This window comes from Ciona robusta, chromosome 5 (assembly GCF_009617815.1).
Source record: "Ciona robusta chromosome 5, ASM961781v2".
NCBI lineage: Eukaryota > Metazoa > Chordata > Ascidiacea > Phlebobranchia > Cionidae > Ciona > Ciona robusta.
In genome coordinates, this window is record NC_143239.1 from 3,938,445 (window position 1) to 3,964,117 (window position 25,673).

The 25,673-nt window shown below is 32.3% G+C and overlaps 2 protein-coding genes and 1 pseudogene across 5 annotated transcripts; 1 reads left to right on the forward strand and 2 right to left on the reverse strand.

Moving 5' to 3' along the window:
* Positions 1-84: 84 nt before the first annotated feature.
* Positions 85-11,713, reverse strand: LOC149735743 (uncharacterized). 2 transcript variants are annotated; one of them, XM_089877899.1, is made up of 27 exons: positions 10,769-11,713; positions 10,484-10,582; positions 9,701-9,859; positions 9,293-9,487; positions 8,744-8,842; positions 8,206-8,361; positions 7,788-7,899; positions 7,144-7,322; positions 6,489-6,761; positions 6,002-6,228; positions 5,766-5,930; positions 5,293-5,497; positions 4,818-4,914; positions 4,383-4,508; positions 3,780-3,899; positions 3,384-3,493; positions 3,256-3,319; positions 2,876-2,964; positions 2,520-2,687; positions 2,010-2,131; positions 1,863-1,956; positions 1,711-1,781; positions 1,522-1,656; positions 1,122-1,268; positions 866-1,020; positions 363-498; positions 85-302 (listed from the first exon to the last, which is right to left on the reverse strand). In XM_089877899.1, exons 1-27 carry the CDS (start codon positions 10,875-10,877, stop codon positions 231-233), a joined length of 3,684 nt encoding a protein of 1,227 aa, XP_089734025.1. In that variant the 5' UTR covers positions 10,878-11,713; the 3' UTR covers positions 85-230. The 2 variants fall into 2 exon arrangements, with proteins under 2 accessions (XP_089734025.1, XP_089734026.1); XM_089877900.1 differs by having other exon boundaries at positions 1,122-1,265; positions 10,769-11,712.
* Positions 11,714-13,588: 1,875 nt separating this feature from the next.
* On the forward strand, positions 13,589-15,542 carry LOC149735744 (serine/arginine-rich splicing factor 5 pseudogene; annotated as a pseudogene). 2 transcript variants are annotated; one of them, XR_016385024.1, is made up of 2 exons: positions 13,589-13,946; positions 14,180-15,542. The product of XR_016385024.1 is annotated as a serine/arginine-rich splicing factor 5 pseudogene, transcript variant X2 (transcript). The 2 variants fall into 2 exon arrangements; XR_016385023.1 differs by having other exon boundaries at positions 13,589-13,859.
* Positions 15,543-15,967: 425 nt separating this feature from the next.
* LOC149735745 (propionyl-CoA carboxylase alpha chain, mitochondrial-like) lies at positions 15,968-25,634 on the reverse strand. Its single transcript, XM_089877916.1, has 17 exons — positions 25,496-25,634; positions 25,161-25,220; positions 24,977-25,024; positions 24,581-24,763; positions 24,125-24,178; positions 23,523-23,691; positions 22,827-23,008; positions 22,138-22,315; positions 21,520-21,618; positions 20,937-21,049; positions 20,181-20,324; positions 19,535-19,670; positions 18,829-18,982; positions 18,319-18,421; positions 17,297-17,452; positions 16,816-16,918; positions 15,968-16,653 (listed from the first exon to the last, which is right to left on the reverse strand). The coding sequence occupies exons 1-17, from the start codon at positions 25,553-25,555 to the stop codon at positions 16,469-16,471; spliced, it is 2,127 nt and encodes a 708-aa protein (XP_089734042.1). The 5' UTR covers positions 25,556-25,634; the 3' UTR covers positions 15,968-16,468.
* Between the last annotated feature and the right edge of the window lie 39 nt (positions 25,635-25,673).

Genomic DNA, 25,673 nt, shown 5'->3' on the forward strand with positions numbered 1-25,673 from the left:
ATTTTGCGTGGCACAACGATTTTGCCCAAACAAATATTTTATAATTACTAACAATGCTGTGTTATATAATGTGCGAATATATCAAACATTGCAATTTTCATTTATTTACATAAGATCACTTCTTCATAGTAAAATATACTGTACAACAAGAGAAATGCGTTTAAACACGACAACCTAATTTTTTTTACAAATAAAATCATCAAATTTCTTTAAAAACTTCTTTTCCGTTTTTACTTTTCCAACCCAATGTTTTCAGCTTCATAATAATGGCTTAGAAGCTTATGCAGAAACATATACTGTTTCTGTAAAAAAACAAATTTTAAATAATAATTACGCATAAAATCCTGCTCAGTTTTACAAACCATGTTCTGCACCATATCCATTCTTTGCTTTCTCATGTTGAACACAGTCCTAAAAACATTAACTTGATTCTTTGATTTCATTTCATCAAGTAAAATATCAAATCCGATGTAGACACCAGTACGACCTGCTCCAGCACTATAAGAATTTTAAAGGAGCGTGTTAGGAGTTTAGCACAGAAGTTAAAACATTTTTCTATAGAGTTTGGACTTTTAAGACCAAGAGGATACTGGTGGGGCTTGACCAAGAGGATACTATTGTGGGGCTTGATACTGCCACTATTGTGGGCGTGATCTTGGACAATTTTTCTTTCTCCAACTAAGTGGTCTCTTGAGAGTTGTCTAAATTATTAGCCATACTAAAAAAAATTGTCTAAAATTAGTTACCCACAAAGTTGCATCTGGTAACTCAGAAGTTGGCACTAGATGTATAACACAGAACATTTGTGTAATAACGACAGCGTTTTACCGCCACATAAGAATAAATTACCATGAAAGAGTATTACCTGCCATGAACTATAATAGGAAATTGTTTTCCTTTAGAAAGATTCAACCAAACTGCATTTACTTTTATTTTCATTTCTATCAAAGGTGACGCAATTAAAGGGACATTTTCATCTTGCCATTCTGTATATTGGAAATGGTGTAACTTTCTAAGTACCTGAAATATATAAATAGAAAATTTGTGAAAAAGATATATCAATTCTGTGATAGTAGTTTTATGTGATAATTTATGTGAATTATGTGATAGTCTCACCCTACCATTTCATATTCATTGTTATTTTCTTGAATGTTCATTGCTCTTAAAATGAACGGGCCGTAATCAATTTCCGATAGAGTTTCAACACGGTAGTCACCATATGTGGAATGTTTTCCATGGTCCGGCCAGTATTTTGCACACTTTTCCTGCTAACACATAACATTGTTAATTGTTTAACTTTGATATGGTAAAAATCTTTTCATGCTAATTCAAAGGTTATCTGTAGGATTTATGTGTATATTAAAATAATAAATCATTTTAGCAACACAGAAAACATTATTTTTCCTCTGTTATTCAGAAAATATATTTAGAGAAAAAAATAATATAATACATTTAGAAAATTTAGAGGGGGTTTAGAATTCACCCATGTTTAGATAAATGAGTGAAATCCATAAATCTTACTTTGCCAGATTCTACAGTGTTAGTAAGCATAACTATAATCAGGCATTCTTGTTCCCAAACCATTCTCCAGAAATCTTCAACTGTTCGATCCAACGGACCTTGTGTTGCTATGAATTTACAACTCTGAGAATAACCCTAAAAAAAACAGGTTAAACCAGCAAAACAGTTCAATAACTTACACAAACTTACATCAATATAACTTGCGTTAATATAATCAGTTTTCTCTTTCATGGATTTCAGTTTAACTCTGGTGTTATCATCTAAAAAAGAAAAGACAGTTTTAAAAGAAATTTCTAAATTCATACAAAAAAATCAAAATTAACAAATAAAAAACAACTTACAAGGCAAAATGTTACATCTATTCTTCTTTTTATTTTCTGCAATTTTTCCATTCGTTTTACCAAGTTTTATTTTAGTGGATGCTGTTGTCAGTTCCTAAAATAATGTGAAATATTAACCACTGCAAAAAACACATTCAGAATCTTTACCCGAAATTGCTTCTTCAAATTTGCCTCATTCGACGCCAGCATGTTTTTGTATTTAGACACCAAGGTTTCTAATGGAATATCAAATCCAGGACTACCAGCAACTTCCAAATTAACATACTCCTCTGTAAATTAAAATCTGTATCACTACGTTATAATAAATTTTAAGTGTACAGAATAGATTATAGAATACATGGTTTTAATAAATGTAACTTATTTATTATTTCATGGCAGGACAATGGCAGCCTTAATAATACGGACGGTATGTTTTCATAACCTGCTTATAAGTTACCACATATAAAAAATTGGTCAGTGATATTTTGTCGATTTTTTTGTATGGCTAACAATTTGAACAACCAATAGGAAACCGCAGATTAAAATAAACTGTGATAAAAAGTCATGCCGAAGAACATGTTTTTGTCAAATATTATTACACCCTCCGGTCCAGAGGTAAACACTATACCCACTATGTCACGACACCAATTTTTAAACATAAAATTTAATACAAAATACCTCGGCAGCATGTGGCATGCATTTGCAAAGTTCCTCTATTTTGTTTAATCTGAACATTTTGTGTTTTACTTTGGGTTGAATGATTTTCTGCATATGGTATTGCATAAGGAGAGCTGTCCAATTGGTTTGTCTGATTAACTTTCAAGTATGTATTTGCTTCTACAACTTCTGTATTTAGATATAAGTTTAGCATGAATTTTTTTGTTAAAAAGTATGTATTGGTTCACTATATCATAAAGGCAGTTTAGAATGTATTTTTGGGAAAAAATTGAAGTTTACTTTAGTTTACATTAGAATAGATTTATAATATATGCAAAAGTTTGGTATTTTAAACCTCAACATAAAGATTCAACCACCTTCATAATTTGTATGTCCTTGCAGTGAAGGTTCACCATTTTTAACAAACTGAGCAGTTGTTTTGATATCATGTGTAGAATGCTGGTTCCTATGATTTTTAATGCGTTAGTTCTATTATATATTTGTGAGGTCCCATGGCTCATTGTGAAATAAGATTTGGACTGATAGACAAAACATAGACAAAATATTTGAACAAAACATGACAAAAAGAATTGAAAAAAACTTGGGAAATATTAGGAAAAAATTTGGACAAAACATGGACAAAGCATGGCAAAAAAATTGGAAAAAAACACAGACCCAAACAGTATGATTAATATGTCAGAGTACTGTACAGGTTGTTGTTTTGGGCATAGTATTTTATAATGCCAAAAAGATTTACCTTCGTTTGATGCAAATAAACGCAGCCAGAGCAGTCATTAAACAGCCAGCAGCAGAAGCTAGAACTTAAAAATTGACAAATATTTAATAAATTAATACAATTCATGGGGTTTGAAATAAAATAGTTACTTGCTATGATAATTGTGTTTGATTTATCAGGCTGAGGAGTTGTAATAATTGGTTGACTAGTTTGTGTCAAGTAAACTCCATCTGCTAAAGTTATGGTGACAATCTGAAATCTAAAAATAAGAAATTAAGCTATTTTTAAATCATTTTAAACTTAATTATTTAAACTTATTAATGCTTGAGTTGCAGGCACACAGGTGTTTTCTTTCTCACACCTCATGTCCGCTTAAGTTACGACATGTAATTTGTAGGTGGGGTATTTTGATTTTGATTTTTTGTCAATTTTAGAAAAGAATAATAGCGGAGTCGAGCCTTGAACCCGTAACATCTGCTCTAGGGGAAATTACCCAACAACTGTGCTACGATGCCAAATATTAAATATCACATGAATAATCTTACTTGTATTTGACTCCATTAGTTAATAACTTGTTGGTGCAGTTTATAGCATATGATGTATTCAGTTTGCATTGTGTTGTTGTAGTAGAAGATAATGCAACTTCTTTGCTTGTTTCAATAAACCTGTGTTAAGTTAATGAATTTTCGTTACTTATTTATCCCTGTGTGGTAGGGCAACGTCAGTAGTTATAAGAGGGTGTTTTGTTTCATACAGCTCATGCCCGCTTATGAATTACCACATGTGTAACTTTGTGAGTGATTGTTTTTTGACGCTTTATTTTATGAAAATTGGACTAGGACAGCCCATAAAGGACCACTTAGTTAAAGCAATTGCTCTTAAGTGTCTTGCTAAAGGACACACATGCTCACAATAGTAGCAGCATTTATTTCAGAAACTGGATTATTTTGTTAACTTCTATTTATTTATTTGTAATATCAATAACTAAAGTGGCATTTAACCCTATATAAAATAACAATATATTTTGTTTATAAGTAGATTTAATGACTGTCACTGTGCTGGTAAATACATGTTGTTTTTCTATAAAATGTTATTTAATAAATCAAACAAAATTAGGTTTGGTTTTTCCAACTTATCAATTAACATACCTTGGTAAGACTGCAGCACAATATACTGAAGTGTCAGATCCCATAGTTATGTTTTCTATGTCCAACCATGTGTAGAAATCTTTATAAATGGTACTTCCTTCTTTACCACCAATGACAAGATAACAACTGAATGTAAAATAAATATCAACACAGTATAGTGATAATGCATTGATCATAAGAACTGTGGGGTAAGATGGGACACCTTTTGCACATAATATCCAAATATCCCGATCGTGTTTTAAACAATTAACAATACTCTTCTATAGTTGTCAAGATACGGTAATATAATTCTTTGAATATTCTTTGTTTACTACCAAATATGACGATAAAACCCACTATTGAGAACAGTGGTTCCCAAGTTTTCCCAAAATTTTCTGATAAAAAAGATATTTTTCCTAAAGGTAAAAGAGACAACATTAACCAACTGTTTTTTACCTAATTGGTCCATTGGTTTCATTTGCTCTGTTTACTTGTATATACAAAGAAGTGGCAGAATTCCCAAATATTGTAGGTGTTGGTACAGTGGCAGGAGCTGAAATAGAAACCAAGTATTGGGGTTTTGATTATGCAAAACATTTTTTCCAATCATGTGTTTTTATTTACAGTTACTGGCATGTTTATATAGTTGCAACACTTTTCAAGATAAACAAGTGAGTGTGATTTTTTCCTGCCTAGCTGGGCAACTAATTATAACATGTAAAAAATAGAGCAAAAGATTTCTTGTGGGGTACATTTTTGTGTGGCTAAATTTGGTCAACGTTAGTGATTATTAGGTGATAGCAATTATCTTTTAATGTATTGCCCAAGGACACACATGGCCACAATGGTGGCATATGGAGCAATTAGAGTACTATAAACACTGGTATAGCGCTAGTACATATAAGCCTTTAAAAAAAAAACTTCAATATACCTTGTACTTCTGATATACAGTATCCTGATGCTACAATAAACTTGCTCACTTCAGAACAAGTCCTAGTAGCAACTGTAATATTGTATTTACGATTGGGTTTCATTAGAAATTGGTGGGATATATTCCCATTAGGTGCTGCATAAGAGTTTGTTTCAATATCTGGCACACCCGGTGCTCTCTTGTGCAAATTACTTGCCATGACAATCTGGAAAGTTATAATAGTTTAGTATGGTTGTTAATATCGGTTTATATATTTATATATAACTTGGTCCAATTTTAATGTTTACTTATTTTATTTTGATTTATGGGAAAAGAAGGAAATATGAAAAAATAAAGGTATCTAATTGCACACCAGGCACAATGTCTTCATATAGCTAGAGTTCACACCTGTGAAACTTTGTTTTGGAACTGAGCTAATACGTGCCTTTTTAAAATTACGATCTGTTTCCAAAAATATACACTAAAATACTTACACTTGCACCAATTATTCCAGTTTCCGGTCCTTTAACCCATGATATTAAACACTGTGTGTTATTGGCAATCATTTGTGCTCTTGAAGAGTTAATACTCGGCAAAACACCAGCTGTTTTTCCAAAAATTTGACTAATTTTCTTCACATACTTTGGAAACAATTTTATCTGCCAAGGATTTAAACGAGAAATAATTGGTAAACAATTAATTTTCACTACATTAAGCGAATATAATCTACCTGAATTGTATATTCTGTCCTTGGTGTCAGGTTATCAAAAGTGAATGAGTATTTGTAGTCTGTTGTTGATTGATGGGTAAAACTTTTTGATTGATTGTGGCCCACATTGGTAATACTTATAGTATATGCAATGTTACCACTTGTTTTGGTAATATCTGTCCAATTTATTTGAAGTTCGTTACCAGGGCAACTACCAGGTGAAGAAGTGACCGCTGAGCTTAAAGCATCTAAAATTTTTTTACTTTTTCAGTAGAGTTAAGCTTACACACAAGCTTTATTTATATAAGGTGAGACACGTTTTTATTCTCTTTTCTTATTCAATTTGGTGGTACATAAAGAATATTTACATAATTATCCAATCATAGCCCTGCGGCCCTAAACAAATGTTGTTAAGTGTTCTTAACACGATCAGGAAATATGGGATATAGGGGCCAGTGATATGCCATCTTATCCCACCTTGTTTTTTTAGAAAAAAAAAAATTTTCACCTGAAAATCCAGTTTTTGATATTATGTTTGAAGAACCATCAGAACTAGTTGCCCAACATAATACAACGTCTGTATATCCAAATATTAACAAGTTGGAAATTTGACTTGATACTTCATGTTCATTCAACACTGTATTGGATATGAATGGGGCTCCTTGTTCAACTGTTACACCATTTATTTTCCAGTGAACGGTTGGTGTAGTTTCACCAATAAATTTGCAAGTATATGTTGATGAGGTTAACATATTTTCCAGAAATCTTGGTTTCTTATTAACTGAAATAAGAGAATATTATAACAGGTTGTATTATAACAAAAATATACCAAGTGTATCTATAAACTAAACTGTAGGATATCAATACATAAATTAATAATAACTATCTTGGACTATTGTATAATTGGTCTAAATTTTAGTTTTTTTTTGTTTAATAGGTCTAATTTTTCCACTAATTAAACAATACAATGTAATTTTCGTGGGGCCATTTGTCCAATCTGATGTGACCATAATGTGTGCATGAATCTAATAAACACAAATTTTGGTGGATTAATCCTTTTTCCACTTACTTTTTACAACAGTCATCACAATTTTCTTCATTGGTACTCTTAACAGAATAAAATTAACACAAATTTTGGCAAATGGCCAATTATATCGACTTACTTTTCACAACAGTCTCAACCGTCATATTAGGTGAATTTGCACTGCAAGAATAAATTCCAGAATTTTGGTTTAAACCCCGGGTTAGGTACAAACGTGATACAGATTTCGCGTCCAGAGACGGCCTTGTTTTAATTTGATAAACCCTGTCACTACTGTTTGTTGAAACATCTTTTGAATTTCTGTTTTAAAAATAAATCAGTTTCAATGTAGTAAAAAATTAGGTCTGTGTGTTATTTACAAGTATGCATAAAAATGAAGAATTAATTTCAGCAAGTAAATTTTAAAATAACTATAACATTTTGCATAGGTGCATTTTTAAAATTCAACAGAAAACTTGCTTTTTTGTTGAAAATTCAACATGTGTTTTAAACCTTGCAAAAACACAATAACAATAAATACAACGTAAATGGTACTGGGCTGCTACCATTGTGGGTAAATATGTTATCAGGCAATTAAAAACATTTAACGGCAATTTTTTACACCTAGTGGTCACTTATGGATTGTTCAAATTATAAGCCATACAAAAAAAAACAATCACCTACAAAGTTACATATGTTGTAACGTGTAAAGGTATGTAAGGGTGTATAAAAATAACACTAAAAAGTGAAATAAATAACTTCACATAATAAATAACTAGATCTTACATATTCCATGAGACAGGAGGTCCACCATACGTATCAGATGAACACAAAACAGAATCTTCTCCATAATTTACATTTAAGGTTGATTTGGATAAAACTAGATTTGTGCTTTTCACTTAAAAATAAGAAATAGTAGTTAGAATTATGATTTTTTTTGTAACAGATAAGTGAGATTTCTGTTCTTTTTTATGGATAAAACATAAGTAATTTTTATACCAGCACTTAGTACGCAAGAAAATAGAAACATGTTTTTTTAATATTTAACGTAACTGAAATATCATTTTCATGGTAATTGAAATATTAAATCAGAATAAAGTAAAATGTTGTTGGCTAAATACTATGCAATTGATGAAAAAACTTTGATGAAAGTTTGATAGATTTATCAAATAAACCTAAATGTTAAAAAAAGTATTTTAGTTACCTTTATATTGACAAATATAATGAGCTACAACACCAGAATACACAGATCTCCATTTCCATATTTGACCGTCAGGGTGTGAACTAATTATCGCATACATGCCGAAACCTGGATTATAAATGTGCCAGTTGTTGTATTTGCCCATTTGCACAAAAGCACCTGCATAACACACATTAAGAAAAGAGTTTTGATGCAAAACAAATATCAAATAAGAGAGAAAAACTCTAATGAAGGGCTTAAGTATTCAAATCTGAATGTAACTTACTTTACTCCAACGTGGCCAGAAAAACGACAGTTAAACACAGGTGTTCTGTTTCATACACTTCGCCAATTTACGAATTATCAAGTATGTTACTTTGTAAGTGATATATATATTTTTTTGGGGGGGGGGGTTTCCTCACCCTTATACCTACTTTACAATAAAGTGTATAAAGTAGTTTGCCAGTGTGTTTTTGAGGTCACCAAATATTTGAATTTGCACAATGTAGTTTTTACATTTTTGTTTATAAATAAAATAGTTTAGTTGCAACAAACTAATTACCCTTCACTCCACGTTTAGTTGTTTTAAAATAAAACTTGTCATGTGTTGTGCTCCATTCCCAACCAGTTCCATCTGATGTCATCACTGCATCAATGTAAGCTGGAAAAAATTATTTAGGGCTAATTGAAAAAATAAAGGAAAACAAAATTAATTGAAATTAAAAAATATAAATTGGATAATATGATAATAGTTATCAATTCTAGGTTTATAATTAAATAACAGCAGAAAACTGTTACATTTAGATCTTTAAATAGTCACTAATAATTTTTGCAATACGTATTTCGTTTCTATTGTGTAGCGGTTTTGGGACTTTAATTCTTGCAGTACACAATTAATTGCAATTGCTCCAAATAAATAGTCCATTTTGAGTTGTTTAATAGAATATTAAAAAATTAAAATAAATTACCACTTACAAACTTTTACACGTGGTAACTCATAAGTGGGTACCGGGTGTATGAAACATAACATGCAGGAGTATTAAATAATCAACACATACAAATACAACACTTTCTGCATTCACAGTGTAAAAAAGCAATACTTAGTCCCCACCATTAATATTGCTTGTCATCCACTTCCCTTCTTTCTTAAAAGCAGCTCCTTTAGTTTGAATAAATATTTGGGTTTGCAGATCTGGTATAATTGCAAGGTGACCACCTGCTTGATTACATGCAGATTTTGCACCAGCATGATTTTCAATTGTAACCGAAAACATAAAGTAACTTCCCTTGTAATACTCTACTTGTGCTATAGAAACAAAAGTATATTTTGGACATTAGAAAATAAAATTTCAGTTTTAAAACCATAAAAAACATGTAAATTTGAAAACACACATTTCCTTTTTATTTTTTAGGAATAAAACAGAACATAAGGAGCAATTTTGAATCATTATAAGTTGCTCTATCCTTGAAAGTACGAAAATGATCTGATATAAATGTTCAAAATATAAGCTTTACAGACCTTTAATTTGACAAATATAATGAGCCTCTGTTGAAGCAGTAACAGATTGCCAACTCCATGGATAACTTTCATGATTTGATCCAACCACTGCTTTCTCATATGTAGACCTTGGATAATGTGGGTGCCAATTGTTATACTTTCCATTTTGTATGTTGGATCCTGATGTATTAACAATAAATAAATAATTGTAACTTTTTAATCTAGTATTGTAGGGCAACATCAGCCGTTATATAACATAGGTTCTTCATTTTTATAGGCTACACCTCATGCCTGTTTATAAGTTATTTTACATATAAATCAATGGTAATTTGTATATGTGGGCCTGTTTTATTAGCAATGAATAAATAAATGTAATTTGTTTAAATTAACATTGTGGGGCAACAACAGTCATTATAGAACATAGGTGTCTTATTTTATACACCTCATGCCTGTTTATAAGTTATCACGCATATAAATTAGTAAGTAATTTTTCTGTACACATAAGTCAAGTTCATATATAAATAATATAGTGGGGTGGGGAAAGATGGGACACCATTAGTACATAATATCCAAATATCCTGATTGTATTTTATACAACTAACAACGGTCTATGGGAGTCTTAAGAAAACAGTTATATAATTCGCTGAATGTTGCTTGTTTACTATTAAATGGGGAGAGAAAATAGAACGAAAATGTGTCCTGTCTTTCCCCAAGCTACTATATAATTACTATATAATATAAAGTTGGTCGTTGAAATAGTCACTAATACATTAGTTATATAGAGAGTAATAAATAGATTCTTACCACCTAATCCAAGTGGCGTTGTTTTAAAATAAAACTTGTCATGTGTTGTGCTCCATTCCCAACCAGTTCCATCTGATGTCTTCACTGCATCAATCCAAGCTGAAATATAAATCATTTATAATAAGGCAAGCCTCTATATAGTAGTCTGTATATATTGTATATTAAACATTTATTTATAATAAGGCAAGCCTTTATATAGTAACTGATTTTTTTTAATAAAAAACAAAAAATACTTAGCGCAAATAAACTACTTTTTCTAAATTTGGCAATGTTTAATATACAAACCATTATTTTTGCTTGTCATCCATTTTCCTGCACGTTTGTATTCAATTCCTTTAGTTTGAATAAAGTTTTGAATATCAGCATCTGGTATAATTGCAAGGTGACCACCCATTCCAACACATGCAGATTTTGCACCAGCATGATTTGCAGTTCGGGCAGAAAATACAAAGTAATTTCCTTTGTATATTTCGAATGTTGCTAAAACGTAAAAGGTTATTTATTGGCTGGGTAATTCCCTCGTGAGAAATTCGACCTTTTTCTTGAAAGAAATATGCAGTGTTTTTAACGATTTTCAAACCAATTTTAATTTAATCTATAGCAGGGTAGGGTAAAATACGATTTTATATTTTTTATGTTTTTATTTTATTTTAATAGAACATGTTTTTATTCTGTTTGCGGAATAATATAACCGTCAAAACACGAACAGAAAATATGGGATGTTATTTGCTAACGGCATCCCATCTTACCCCACAGTACTATAGCAAGTTTAGTATTCTAAACACAGAGAACGAATGAAAGTAAACTAGATATCCTCGCGGGGCGAAACAATGACCTTCGTTATATCCACATGCGTGTTCTGTTTCATATACCTTGTGTCTACTTGCGACTTACCACTTATGCAACTTTGCGGGTGATTCTATACATTGGCCGTTTCGTTTTATTTAAGTTGAATGGATAATTTAAGTTGGCTGAAATTTTAGACAACACAAAAGGAATCACGGGGTTAAACCAATTACTGTTGGGTGGCTTACTCAAGGTCACATACGCAAACAATGGTAGCAGCGTCGAGCTAAATCCATATCAAGCCGGGTTCTCTTACTACTGTACCACAGTGATGGACTACATGCGGGACTTATTGTGGTAACGTCTGTACATATGTTTTAAGTATAAGAGCACCCGACATCGTAAGTCAATGTATTATATAGCTATCAGCAGCAGGTAAACGCGCCTCACGTGACACTGATAGCGAACGTAGGCACTACGTGACTCTGGCGCCGGGGCAAGGTGGTTGGCACGCCAGCCTTTAACTTAGAGATTATAGGTTTCAAGGCTCCTCGCTGCTACTATCTTGGTCGTATGAGACCTTGGGCAAGATACTTAATGGCAATTGCTCCAACCCATGGGTCACTAAATAATGGGTTGCCCGTTAACACGTGAGCGGGCACGAGGTATATGAAACAAAACTTAACTTAAGTGGCTGTCGTTGCCACGCCACGCGAGGTTAAATAAGTTACATTCATTCGTGACACTAAATCTTACCTTGGGCAACCATACATGGAGTGGCAAAGATCATCAAAAATGTCACTGCAAGGATGGCCAAGTGTCGCATCATTTCTAATATTCAGCCAACAGTTTATCTCACGGCGAACGACGTTAACACAACAGTTACCTGTATAACGAATATAAATCTACTGGTTAGCTTGGTAAACATCTATGGAATGCGTAGCCTATTTATATGATTATTCCAATCGAGGAAACTAAAGTTAGTATTATTGTGACGTTATTATTTACGTTGTTTTATTTCTGGGATGCTGTTTCGACTTAACCTACGCATGAGGTATGAACCAGAAATAATCTTTGTGTTTTGAAAACCAAGGAATGCTGGTATATACCAACGTTTAATGATTAATCTATGCTGCAAGGCCGGATAATCTATGTTTCATTCTACAATAAGAAGGTTATAACGTTTTAACGTCTAATCCTAAAAAAATAATCACCCACAAAGTAACATACATGGTAACTCGTAAGCTGGCACAAGGTGTTAAACCCGTGTTATAACGACTGTCGTTTTGTGGCTACGCGAGGATAATAAGTCACAATCATTCACATTCATGTTGGAAGGACGGGGTATTTAAACCAGAAGTATAGTAGGGCGGGGTAAGATGGGTCGTATTTTTTAAATTCTATTTTCTTGTTGTATTTGGTATAATAAACAAAAACGTAGTTCCATAGTTGTATTATATATAACCGTAGCCCTGCGACTCCAAAAGAGCGTTGTTGATTGTTTAAAACACGATCAGGGAAATGGGATTTTTGTGCCAACAGTATCCCATCTTACCCCACATTGCTTTATCTTAAAAAATTAAAATCAACTGCTTTTCTTACCGTTTCGACCTTGGAAATTTTAACTCATTGTCACAGCTAGGACCCAGAACATTTGGTGTTTTGACAAGAGATTGTTTTATGATTGTTTAACGCCTCTGTACAGTCTGTAATTGAAAATTCGCCTTAATGAAATGCATGTAGAGGATTTGTACAAACCTATACCACATTACCACATAATTTGTACGAATTTAGACCACACCACCACATAATAGAAACAAAACAAGCAGAATCCAAAATGCGTGGTGGTCTACGATCTGTAGGCTATGAAGCAAATATGTAAAATAAACAAAGAATGGTGTATATAAGCGTTTATTTACAATGTTGGAACTATAGAAACAGAGTAGTTTGTGGAGGTGGGACATACGTCCACAGCTTTACGGAGCTAAGAAGTTTATTTACACAAGTTATTTTGAAAAAAGCAATTCGTCAAATGACTCGCATGCTAAATTTCAGCATACCAAATAAAATATAAACGCATATTGGCAGACACCCGACAGCTTACCAAAAATGGATGTAAAGTAGAACTGAGTGTTAATCGAAATAATAAATTGCAGCATTGATAAGGCAAAGATAAATATTTACAATAAGAAATAATGCGGGACATTGTATTTACTCCCTCCCCTAAATTTGGATAATGTTTCGATTGAATTTTAAAAGGAAAAAAAGGCGGTACCCAAACTGTAATGTTTAAGTTGTCTCAGTCTGCATTTACGATGACTTGGCATGCGGTCGGCGTTTTGAAATCTTTATGACTGAATTAACGTAAATAAGCGGTGGAAAATTACTGTATTTTTTAAGTTGCTGCGTTAGTAATTTCACTATTTTGGGGCACCAGAGCAATTTGAAAATTGCTGAACGGTTTTTGGTTAATTAGAATTTAAAAGAAATTATAAATGTAGAAAATTTTAGATAGAAAACTTAATTACCAAAGTTTTAATAAAGGCTGTGGAAACCACGGGAAGATCTCTTTCTTTTTGTGGTCGTTTCTGTGAGTTTGTGTGCGTTACTGGTGTGTCGTATTCTCTTCTACTCTTATGTACTTTACTATAAAAGTCACCATGAAGTGTAGAGACAGGTGAAGTATCAATTATGACAATTAATTTAAGTCTTGCAAATTAAAAAAAAAACTTTTAAATTAAAATAAAGCCACCTGCTTAACTTGTATAGCCCTTGAACAATTGTTACTACAAGTTATCACTAAAAAATGGATATTTTTAAATTTGGTCTGCTTCCACTATTTTTCTTTTTTTTTACCATCTAAAACTAATAACATATTTTTAACCTTTTTTCTTTTATTTACTTTCTTAGGGTTAGCAATTTACTTAGCTATGTCGGGGCGTCGCATTTTTGTTGGTCGTTTGAGTTACCGTGCACGTGAGGGCGACATAGAGCGCTTCTTCAAAGGCTTTGGTCGTATTACAGACATCAACATCAAGAACGGCTTCTGTTTCGTGGAGTTTGACGACAGCAGAGACGCAGACGATGCAGTGTATGAGATGAATAACCAGATGCTGTGCGGGGAGAGGGTCACTGTCGAACTGGCTAAAGGAACGCAGAGGTGGGGCCAAGAGCGACGGGATTATGGAGGGGGAAGAGATTATGGGAGAGGGGATTACGGAGGTGGGTATGGGGGGAGGAATAATGACCGGGGCTTTGGGAGGAGACAGAGCAAATTTGCCCCGCCGATGAGAACTGAGTATCGGGTGATTGTGGAGAATTTATCGACTAGAGTCGCCTGGCAGGAGTTGAAAGATCATTTAAGGCAAGCCGGAGAAATCACGTACGCAGATGCTCATAAGCATCGTCGCAATGAAGGCGTTGTGGATTTCGCGAGCTACGATGATATGAAGAATGCAATTGAGAAGTTCAATAATACAGAGCTGAATGGGAGGAAGATCAGATTGGTGGAGGATCGCTCACAGAGCAGTTCGAGATCACGGAGCAGGTCACGATCACGCTCACGAAGTCGTCACCGTTCCAGATCACGGGATCGAAGTTCACGCAGGAAGAGAAGTCGCTCTCATTCACATGATAGCGACAGGAATAAGAGGAAAGAGTCAAGATCTTCATCCAATGAAGATAACCGGAAGAGGAGCCAATCACGTGAAAAAGATTCTGATCACGATGATAAAAATGAGGAGAAGAATGATCAAGGTGAAACTTCCAAGGAAAAAATGGAAGAAAGTGCTGAAACATCACAAGTATCTGAAGATCGTGATGGTGGACATTCTCGTGAAAATAGTCGTGAAAAATCACCATCTCATGAAAATGGTGATAATGAAAGGGGTGCTCGCAGCAGCTCCCCTGAACAAAAAGAAGAAAATTAAACTGGATGTTTTGTTACAAAAATTGACCAAAAAATTATTCAACAATCTCTTCATTACAAGCTTACTTGTCTAGTTTGATTTAATGAAGATCTATCGGCCCCAATTATTTTTACGATTGTGACATATGTGTAATTCATACCCCTTGTACTGCCCAGTGAAATTAAATTTTCACAAAATTTAAGTAAGACGATTCGCAGTGTAAATATTCTTTTAAAACCAAAACTTTTTGTAAATTGGCAATTGATTTCTAAAGCAGTTTGCAACACAAACTCTGCTGCTAACTGTTTATGATAAATTGTTTTTTTGAGTTGTTTTAACTGGAATAAAAAATGATTGTAACCTTGCAGTTTAGAATTCTCAAAACTTAGACAAATTATGTGGTTTATTTTCTTTGGGGGAACGAGTGTAGTGAATGAAAAATATTAATATTATTCAACGCTATTAAACTAAGTTATATTGTTTTACGGGCGACCATAAATTCAGTTAATAAGCATAAACAAAACTTTTTTAACTTTTAAAATATTGTTTAATTAAAGATTATGTAGGTAGCAACAATCTTACGTACCTACATTTTGGATGTCAGAGAGAACAAAATAGTCATTTTTTTATGAACACCTCCAATACTGTTTCAAAAAAAGGTCTCGTAAAGGTGTTTAGACTCATTTTCTTGTGAGGCAAATGTGCAATACACACCAAGCAGCAATGTAGCTGGTGAATTTATAAGCCATCAAGCAAAATATAGCCCAAAAAATAACTGCAATCAAAACTATTTCAAATATCCCATACGATTTATTACCTAGGAAAAATGACACTTGCGCGACGAGGCACCAGGAACAAAAGGAAAACATTGCGGTTTGATTAAATTAAACTTGACACATTGTGTATATGAGGAATGCAAACATTTAAATACAACTTCAGATCATGAGATAGGTATAGGCAAGGGGGCTCCCTGTCTGTTAAGTAATACACTTGTACGTAACAATATTTCATTTACCGATACTTAAAAGAGTGGCATCGATTTGTATAGAAAAGGCATGTAAGCTTATGCTGAGATTTTTGCAAAGGGTTGCAGCAACCCATAGATTTTCCAACTAAAAAAACAACTTTCTATTGTCTTGATTTCAACAACTTTGTATTGCTATGTTTACCTATTTTATTGTTGTAACCCAAAGAATTTTAAAAAAATTAACACCACTGCTTATTTAACCCTGATGTACAGCACATACCAGACCATAATTTAGAAAAGTGCAATAAATAAGGAAGCAAAAAATCACTCTAATTCAATCAAAAGATCATCTTCTGCGATACTGTCACCAGCATTGCAGTGAATTGCTTTTATTTTTCCATCCCTGGTTGCGGTTAAACTGTTCTGCATCTTCATAGCTTCTACAATGCAAACCTCCTGACCTACTGTCACTATATCTCCAACAGAACAAGCAATTGAAAAAACGGTGCCTTCAAAAGAAACAGTGTTTTAAAAAGTGTAAATATACTAATTTGTGTGCGATTTTGTGCAGGTTCACAAAAAGAAACATTATTTTGATGTGTGCATATCGTTTTTTTTCTGTGCATTTTTTCCAGTTTAAACAAGTGTGACAAAAAGTGTATTTAAATTACCTGGCATTGGAGCTTTAATAACTGAAGACAAATCTTCCGGGATTTTAACAGGCATGAACTTTTTCAGACTTGCCACAGTGTTGTCTAGAACTTGAAGATTAAACTGAGGACAGAAATCGGTTAAAGGAATTTTCATTTTAAATGGTTTAACAGTTGTTAAGAAAACGTTGAAAAGCTTTACTAATCTGTTTACAGTTTAATGCTACCTGGGTTTAGAGAAGCCCTTTAGACAGTTATTGTGTGTTCATTTTACTGCATGCTTACAAAACTTGTGTGAATGTAGTTTTGGAAACTGGATTGCAAAATCTTTGCTATTAACCTATGCTTAGTGTTTAAAAAAGCTGTAGAAGGTAAAAGTACAAAACTGAAGTAGCTATTTTAAAATTTGAAACAAAACGCAATCATACATTTACATTTAAAATATGATTTTTTATATGAACTATGACAGATAATATACGATAAATATCAATATTGTATTTACCAGAGTTCCGTGATATTGGACTTGAAACTGGCCAGTAGGGCTAGCTTGCAAACACTGCACAGTAAACTTGTTTCCACCATTGACGGAAATATGTTGCGTAGGGTTCGTTAAACTCCAGTCCGATGAAATGTTCACTGTATTGTTGCCCATGGTTACCTGTTACAGGAAATGTGTATAATTTGACATGTATCTATGACACAGTTATGTGTAAATAAAACCGCATAAATAGTTTGTTTGTGATAGGATTCAGATTATGATGCATGCAAGTTGGAGTTTTGAATATTTATGTTAACATATAATGTTATTGACTTTAATTTAGAGTTTTTTTATGTTCAAGCTATAATAATATATGGTATTATAAAATATATGGTATTATAAAATTATAAAATGTTCAGTTTAAGCCTATAATGGTATAAACTCTATTTTGATCCAATTTTCAGCACTAAACAAGAATGAACACGGGTACATATTGCTCTAGTATTTATTAGGTCATAAAATTTTAACAATTGAAGTTTTGTTGACACAAAAAGTTTATATTCTACTGGAAAGCATTTGCTAAACCATTACAGCTTACATGAAAGACTTTGAATTTTCGACTTAATGTGCATGTTGCATAAAACTAAGACTGATGCATTTATTCCACATCAATAATTTATATCAATGTTATTGGTAAAATAGTTTCAAACAATCTTAAAATTGGGGTAGTAAACATGTATTATTGCCAAATACAACTATATAAAATAAATATGTATATATTATTACCTTTTTTGGCATACCATCATTATAATCATACTATTTCTAGTTTAAAAAAAGCTTTTATCATCATACAACTTATATACCTGTACGACAAATTAAAATATATTAAGTAGTCTATATTACTTTTACAACATACCAGTCAATTGCTTATCAGTTATCACAAACTCACTGGCGCCAGACCTGGGGTGGCAAGGTAGGCAGGCCCACCCCAGAATTTTCTCAACCACAATATTCAAACCGAAAAATGTAATTCACTGTTAACTTACCGTATAACTATCTGTGGTTTTCTCAACAACAGCAGAAGATTTTTCCTCCCCAAGTTGAACTTCAACTTTCCATTTATTTACATCATCAGCAAGTTTTGGCATTCTATGTTTTATAAAGTAAGAATATATAACTGAATGTCAAAACTTTTCACTTTTTTCATCAAAATTCAAAAATTAAGATTTTAATATTAAAATTTTTTACTTTTATTTTACGCTTATTACTTTTATTTTAAGTTTAAGCAAGTAATTAAATGTGTTGTTAACTTGTTTATGTGTACTGAAAAAAAAATTGCAACAGGGAAAACCTAAAAACAGTTGGGCAAAACTACATTCATTATCACATACCCAAAAATAATTAGACTTGTTTAATAAATAGGTAAAAAATTATAAGCACTAGTCAGTAAAGAGTTGAATTATAAAACCAAGAAAATATAAACATGTTTTAGAAATGATGTAAAAGCAGTTAAAACTGTGCGTAGAAGGTTTAATTCATACACTGCCATTTCTCACCTTGTCTGATTAATAAATTGCCTGTTTCCATGCTGTTGTTTTGCATAGAATGCACAGGCGATAGCACACAGTTCATTGTGTTCGTTTGCGTTAAGTATTTTGCCATGAAAGCCATCTGGATAAACTTCCATTAGAAAATTGGTGCTGATGTTGCCTGCATTAAGCATGAATCAATGATTTTTTCTTAAATGTACTAACATGTCAGAGCAAATTCAGATTATATAACATGTGTGTCCTATTTTATACACTTTGTGCCTGCTTATGAGTTATCATTACCAAGTATGTAACTTTGTGAGTGATTATATTTTTTCTGTATTGTTGTCAGTTTGGACAACCCATTAGTGACCAATCTGTTTATATAATTGCTTAAATTAAGTATCTTGTACAAGAAAATACCCTCCAGTCACAAACCAAGCGAGCTAACCACTCTGTTACATTGCTGACGATATAATTTTAGCTTATAATAATTATCATAAGCTAAACAAAAACTGTCTGTATTGATTAAGTATTTGTTATATAACCAATGCAAAGCTGGAAAATAAGTTTAAAATATGAATCGAATTTTAAACACATTACTTCTAGAACATTTTAAAGCCATATATAAAAAATTAACATTTAAAGAAACTGGTAATGCAAAAATACTGCAAATTCAGTATTATTAATCGCATAAATCAGTGAAAAATCTTGGATAGATATATTTTTTTACCTTCAATAAACATAGGGTTGCTTAAGACTTCATGACAAAGTGGAACATTATGTTTGACACCTCGTATCACGTAATTATCGAGCGCTGTCTTCATTTTGTGGATCGCTTCACTACGGTCTTTACCATAACTGACAAGCTGTAAATATAAGGGCTTGCATATATTTTTGACATAAGTACATCTTACATGCTGTTATGTTTATTAAAATAATACTGGAAAAAAAGTCGTGTTTTATACATTAATATCTTACAGTTGTCTAAATTGTTAAAAACAGTTATATATATATATTTCATTTTTCCTATTATAATTTGTTTTGTAATTTGTAGCTTTAAATAAATTCTTACTGTTAAAGCTGACTACTGACTAGGTTACATGTGTTCTACATTACAAGAAAGAATATTTTTTTCAAATTGGATACTAGATCTGTGGGTGTTAGGGTGGGACGATGGGTCAACTCTGACCCTGGGCCTCCAGTCATGCCTCACAATGGGACCTCACCAATCAAGAATAGTATACTAAAACTTGCAGGGGCCAATAGGCAGTACAACTACCAAAATAGAAAATACCTCCCAATTTTACATGTTTTTAAACATAAAAATAGCTTTCAGTTTTAAATATGACAAATATAACTATAAAAAATAGTTTTACCTTTGAAATCATAGGGTCATAGTAAATACTGATATCGCTTCCTTCAGTAATTCCACTGTCCACTCTGACATTATCTAAGTGAGTGGGTTCAACGTATCGTGTTAACTTCCCAATAGAAGGAAGTCCGAATGATTTATAAGGGTCCTGGTGGTTTGAATGAATGAAATTTATTTTGTTTCTTCGTTCACCATAACGAAGAACAAGAGAGTTTAAAAAATGGGTAGTAACGGTAAAACAACAGTTGTAAAACATGCTTAATTGATAAAAAAAAGAAGTAATGCTTTGGAAAAAAGGGATAGAATTGTTTAGTTAGAATGTTGTATGTTGATACTGTATTTTGTCATGTGGAGTTTGAGTATAGGATTATAAGTATGTGTATGAATGCTTATTTATGTGCATAAAATTGCATATACAATGATACGTTCTTGCAGGGCCGTGGTATCATTGGAATCCAGTTATTTTCTATTCAAAGAAAATTATTTCTATTCGGTAAAATAGAAATAATTGAGCATTGTTTTTATTAATGTATGTACCAGTAATGTTGGGAAAGATGGGACACGTTTTCATTTTATTTGCTCGCCTCATTTGGTATTAAACAAAGAACATTCGCAGAATTATAAAACCTTATTCTCACAACTTCCATAGACCGTTTTAACTGCCCAAAACACGATCAGGATATTTGGATATTATGTTATAGGTGTCCCCTCTTTTCCCACCCTACTATATAAATAAAAAATGTTGCAAGAAATTAAATACCTCCGCATAGACTCTGCACTCCATTGCCCATCCATTTATTCCTATTTGATCTTGTGTCAATGAGAGTGGGTGACCTGCAGCTACTTTGATCATCTCACTAACTAAGTCAACACCTGTAGAATTTATAAGATTATTTTATGATTATGTATAGGTTATATTACTGTAGGATTAGATAGGATACTGTTAGAACCTGAAATTAAAATTTCCTGATCGTGTTTTGAACAACTGAAAGCTCTTTTAGAGCCACAGGTCTACAGATATGTAATTTTGTAAATTTTCTTTGTTTACTACCAAATGGGACAAGAAAATAGAATAAAAATGTGTCCTATCGAAGGCAATCACAGTTTTTTTTAACAAGGTTGTTCTGTTTCATACACTTTGTGCCCACTTTTGATTTACCACATATGTAACTTTGTGGGTAAATACTTTTTGTTTGTTTTTTTTATTTTCGTTTTATTTTTCGTATATGGCGGAGAATTTAGACAACCTATAAAGGACCATTGGAAACAACACACATACTAAAGTAATCCCAATAACCATCACTGATGACCCTTTTACAGGTTAATACAGCACCCACACCCACCAGTGATATATTCAGTAACAGGATGTTCAACTTGCAACCTCGTGTTCATTTCAAGAAAGTAAAAATTTTTCTTTGAATCAACAAGAAACTCAACGGTGCCTGGAAAATGTTCGAGAATCAAAATAAATAATAATACATAAAGATGAATCTATTATAGCTGTACAGTCGTTTTTTATTGTCTCACAGCTCTAAGTGTCAAGGTAATTTGATAAATAAGGCCTTAATTTAGGTTCACTGGTGTGCCATTGTGTAGTATCTTAACCATAAACCATATTATATATATGAAAAAGAGATTTAGTAAACATACAATGTTAATATTTATTTTAAAAATAAAACAGAAACCAAATATCTAGCATCAACACTTACACTTTCAGTTTCAATTAATATACGTTTGTCTATCAGTAGCTTAAACAAACATATATATTAATACAAATAATCATTTAGTGGCTCATTTGGTATAAAACAAAGCATATTTCTGACATTTTGTCTACCATTCGGCAAGACTTCTTAAAGTCCTTAAACAAGATAAGCCACTTCAAGATTATTTACATTATGCCTGGTAGCAGAAGCATACATATATTATGATACATATTAATATATCTATGTATATAAATGTACCTGCACTTTTATATTGCACAGCTTCAGCCAATGCTACAGCTTGTTTCCCCATAGCTTCCCTTGTGGTTGGGTCTAAATAAATTGAAGGAGCTTCTTCAACAACTTTCTGGTTTCTTCTTTGTATTGAACATTCTCGTTCATTCAGCCACAAGGTGTTGCCATAACCATCAGCAAGCACCTAGTAAAGCAATGTAGATTTTTTGACATTTGTTTAACTAAAAAAAGAAATATATATTCCACATATTGTAGTTTTTTTTATGATTTTTAACTAAAAAGGTATATATAGGGCAAAAGGGGTATATATATATTACCTATTAACCTATATATTAAAGATTTGGAAAATTGGACACTTTTAAAGCCGAAAACAGTGGCCTTTTTATTGATATTCATGTGCAAAAATTCAATAGACCTGTTGTCTTAGTGGTAGACTTTATAATAAGTAACTGTGTTTAAAAGCACATCACATTGGATACCTAATGCATTTTACCAATTGCATTGCACAAAAAAAACTTGCTGTAGCAAGGTGGTTTGGGTGTATGAACATCCGTTTTATAACAACTGTCGTTTTCTGGCAACGTAAGGATAAAGTAAGTTACATTCATTCAAAAACGAGTACCTTGACTTTTAACCAAACTATTAAACATAAAGGAAGGACAATGTTTTAACCCATCATTACACAACTCACAAACCTGCATTTCAATATGTCTTGGCGTGTCGATAAACTTTTCAATCAACAATCGATCGTCTCCGAAGCTCGCTGCTGCCTCTTGTGACGAAAAACGGAAACCCTCACGAGTCTCTTTCTCGTTCCAAGCGATCCTCATCCCTTTTCCTCCTCCTCCAGCTGATGCTTTGATCATCACAGGATACCCTGGGTTGAGAAAGAATTTTAGTTATGCTGTCAAATTTGAAATAAATGTTGTCAAATTTGGAATATTGTCGTCAGATTTTAAAATGTTGTCAAAATTGGAATATTGTCGTCAAATCTTAAAATGTTGTCAAATTGGAATATTGTCGTCAAATTTTGAAAAATTTTTGTCAAATTTGGAATATTGTTGTTATATTTGAAAAAAAGTCATCGAATTTGAAAAAAAAATCTTGGAAGTTGATGTTGTTAAAACAAATAAACGTAACTTTTCAGTGTGACAGTAATTATTAAACAGGGGTCACATTTCATACAGCTTGTTCCTAATTTTAGTTGTCACTTAAATAAATTTTGTAAATATTTGTTTCTTTTCTTTCTTTCTATATTATAACTCATTAGGGTCTACTGAGTTAGAGCAATGCTTTGTCCAAGAATAGACACACTACCAGTGTGGTAGCATTCAGCTCTTTGAGCTTTTTTACCCGACTTATTAAACACAGATATTGGATTAATTAATTACCAATTTCCTCTGCAATTTTGACGGCATCCTCCACATTTTCCACTACCCCATCATACCCAGGTATTGTGTTTACACCCGCTTCTTTAGCGATAAGTTTTGACTTAATTTTATCACCCATGGCATCGATGGCGAAAGTATCAGGGCCGATGAATGCAACGTTATTTGCTGCCTGTGGATCAAAAAATTAATGTTGAAATTAGATTACCAGCTAAATCATAAAAGTTTTTTTTTATTTTTTTAGTTACATCTGGCTCTGGGGTGACAGTGCCGTGATGCAGTTACCTTATTTACAGTTTAACAGTACATAAAAATAAAATTTTAAATTTTTCCCTGCATTGTACAGTTTTAGTGATACGAAGTCTCTATACGTAATATTAACAGTACGTGACTAGAAAAAGTTGGAGAACTGTCACCGAGTTCTGTAAAATAGCAACAGAAAAAATCATTTTCATGTTTATACACAATAAATATGAAAATATCTAGTGTGTGTCAGGGTTCAAGATTTTGTAAACCAGATTTGCCTGTGGGCATTAGTGTACGTGCTTACAGTTTATGAAAATTGTTAAATTTGTATTTTTTTTCATTTATTATTATCTACTTACCAAAGTCTTTGCGAATTCCTTGTTTTCTGATAAAAATCCATAACCAGGATGAACCTGAAATAATTTAAGACATTGATTCAATTCATTATTATATAAAAGTTTAATATACAACATTTTCTACTTACCTTTAACTCCTAATTTTTTTAATGTAATTGATACTATTTCTATCTGTTTGGGGGTAGTAAATACAAAATGAAAGTATAGAATTATGACCCATTCTTACAAGTTAGAAGTTACATTTATTTATTTAATATACAACATTTTCTACTTACCTTTAACTCCTAATTTTTTTAATGTAATTGATACTATTTCTATCTGTTTGGGGGTAGTAAATACAAAATGAAAGTATAGAATTATGACCCATTCTTACAAGTTAGAAGTTACATTTATTCATTTAGTGTAACAGCAGCATGCAAAATCTCTTTACTTCAGTTTGTAAAAATCTATGCTGCTTACTGCTTGTGCTCCAGTGGCTTTAATAGCATCGAGAATAACCGGCATATTTAAGTAACTTTGTGCTGAAGGTGCAGGGCCAACACACACTGCTTCATCTGCCATTAAAGTATGGACAGAGTTGGCGTCTGCTTCGCTATGTATTGCAACAGTTTTTATGCCCATGTCTTTGCATGTTCGCATCACCTTAAGAAAACAAATCGTCTTAATAATAACAACTTTGACTTCTCGCTTTAAGATTGCGCTATTAAGGAATAAAAAATATAAAACACAACAGATAATCGATAAAACACGCTTAAAACCTATTTACATTTAGTTCAAGAAAGAAGCCTCTTTATGTCTGATTGAACTAATAATAAAAATTAACGAACTAGCCAAAGTTTTTCTTTTTCTACTCACCCGACAGGCAATTTCCCCTCTGTTTGCGATCAGTATTTTATCAAATGTCTGGAAGAGAAAAAGTCATTTTGCATGATAGACTGTCAGTAAAAAATGCGTTGGTCAAAACTTAACATAAATTGTATTACTTTAGATTTAGAAGGTGATTTACTGATTTTACTTGTAATTTTCAAAATATATTTACCTTATCGTCTTTTAACACTGAGGCAGAGGCTGAACTGTAAGTTTTCCATTGAACCCATGGCTACAAAAACAGTTAAAAAGTCAAATAAATCACAACAAAATTTATGCCACTATTTCAAAAATGTCTCCATGAGAGTATTATTAACTGAATTTAAATTATATCATAAAAAATGCAATGTTTTATTTCTTATAGTCTAGACTTGATTTACAGAATCTAAGTTAACCAAGACAGCATTATTAATTGTGAACGTACTTTAATTATTTCATTGCTTGTTATCTGAATAATTTATAGTTCTGGTCCTAAATTTAATACAAGTAATAACATAGTCAACTGACCTTGTTAGGAACCCTTTGTGATGTAACAAAACTTCGACAAACTTGCATTAACCGACTCATTTTCAACTCAAAATAAATTTCAACTCAAAACTAAAAGTCGTTTTGTGATTCTCTACAATTTAAACCAAACATCAATTACTGGTTACAGTTAACTTAGCTGGTACGTTTATATTTACAC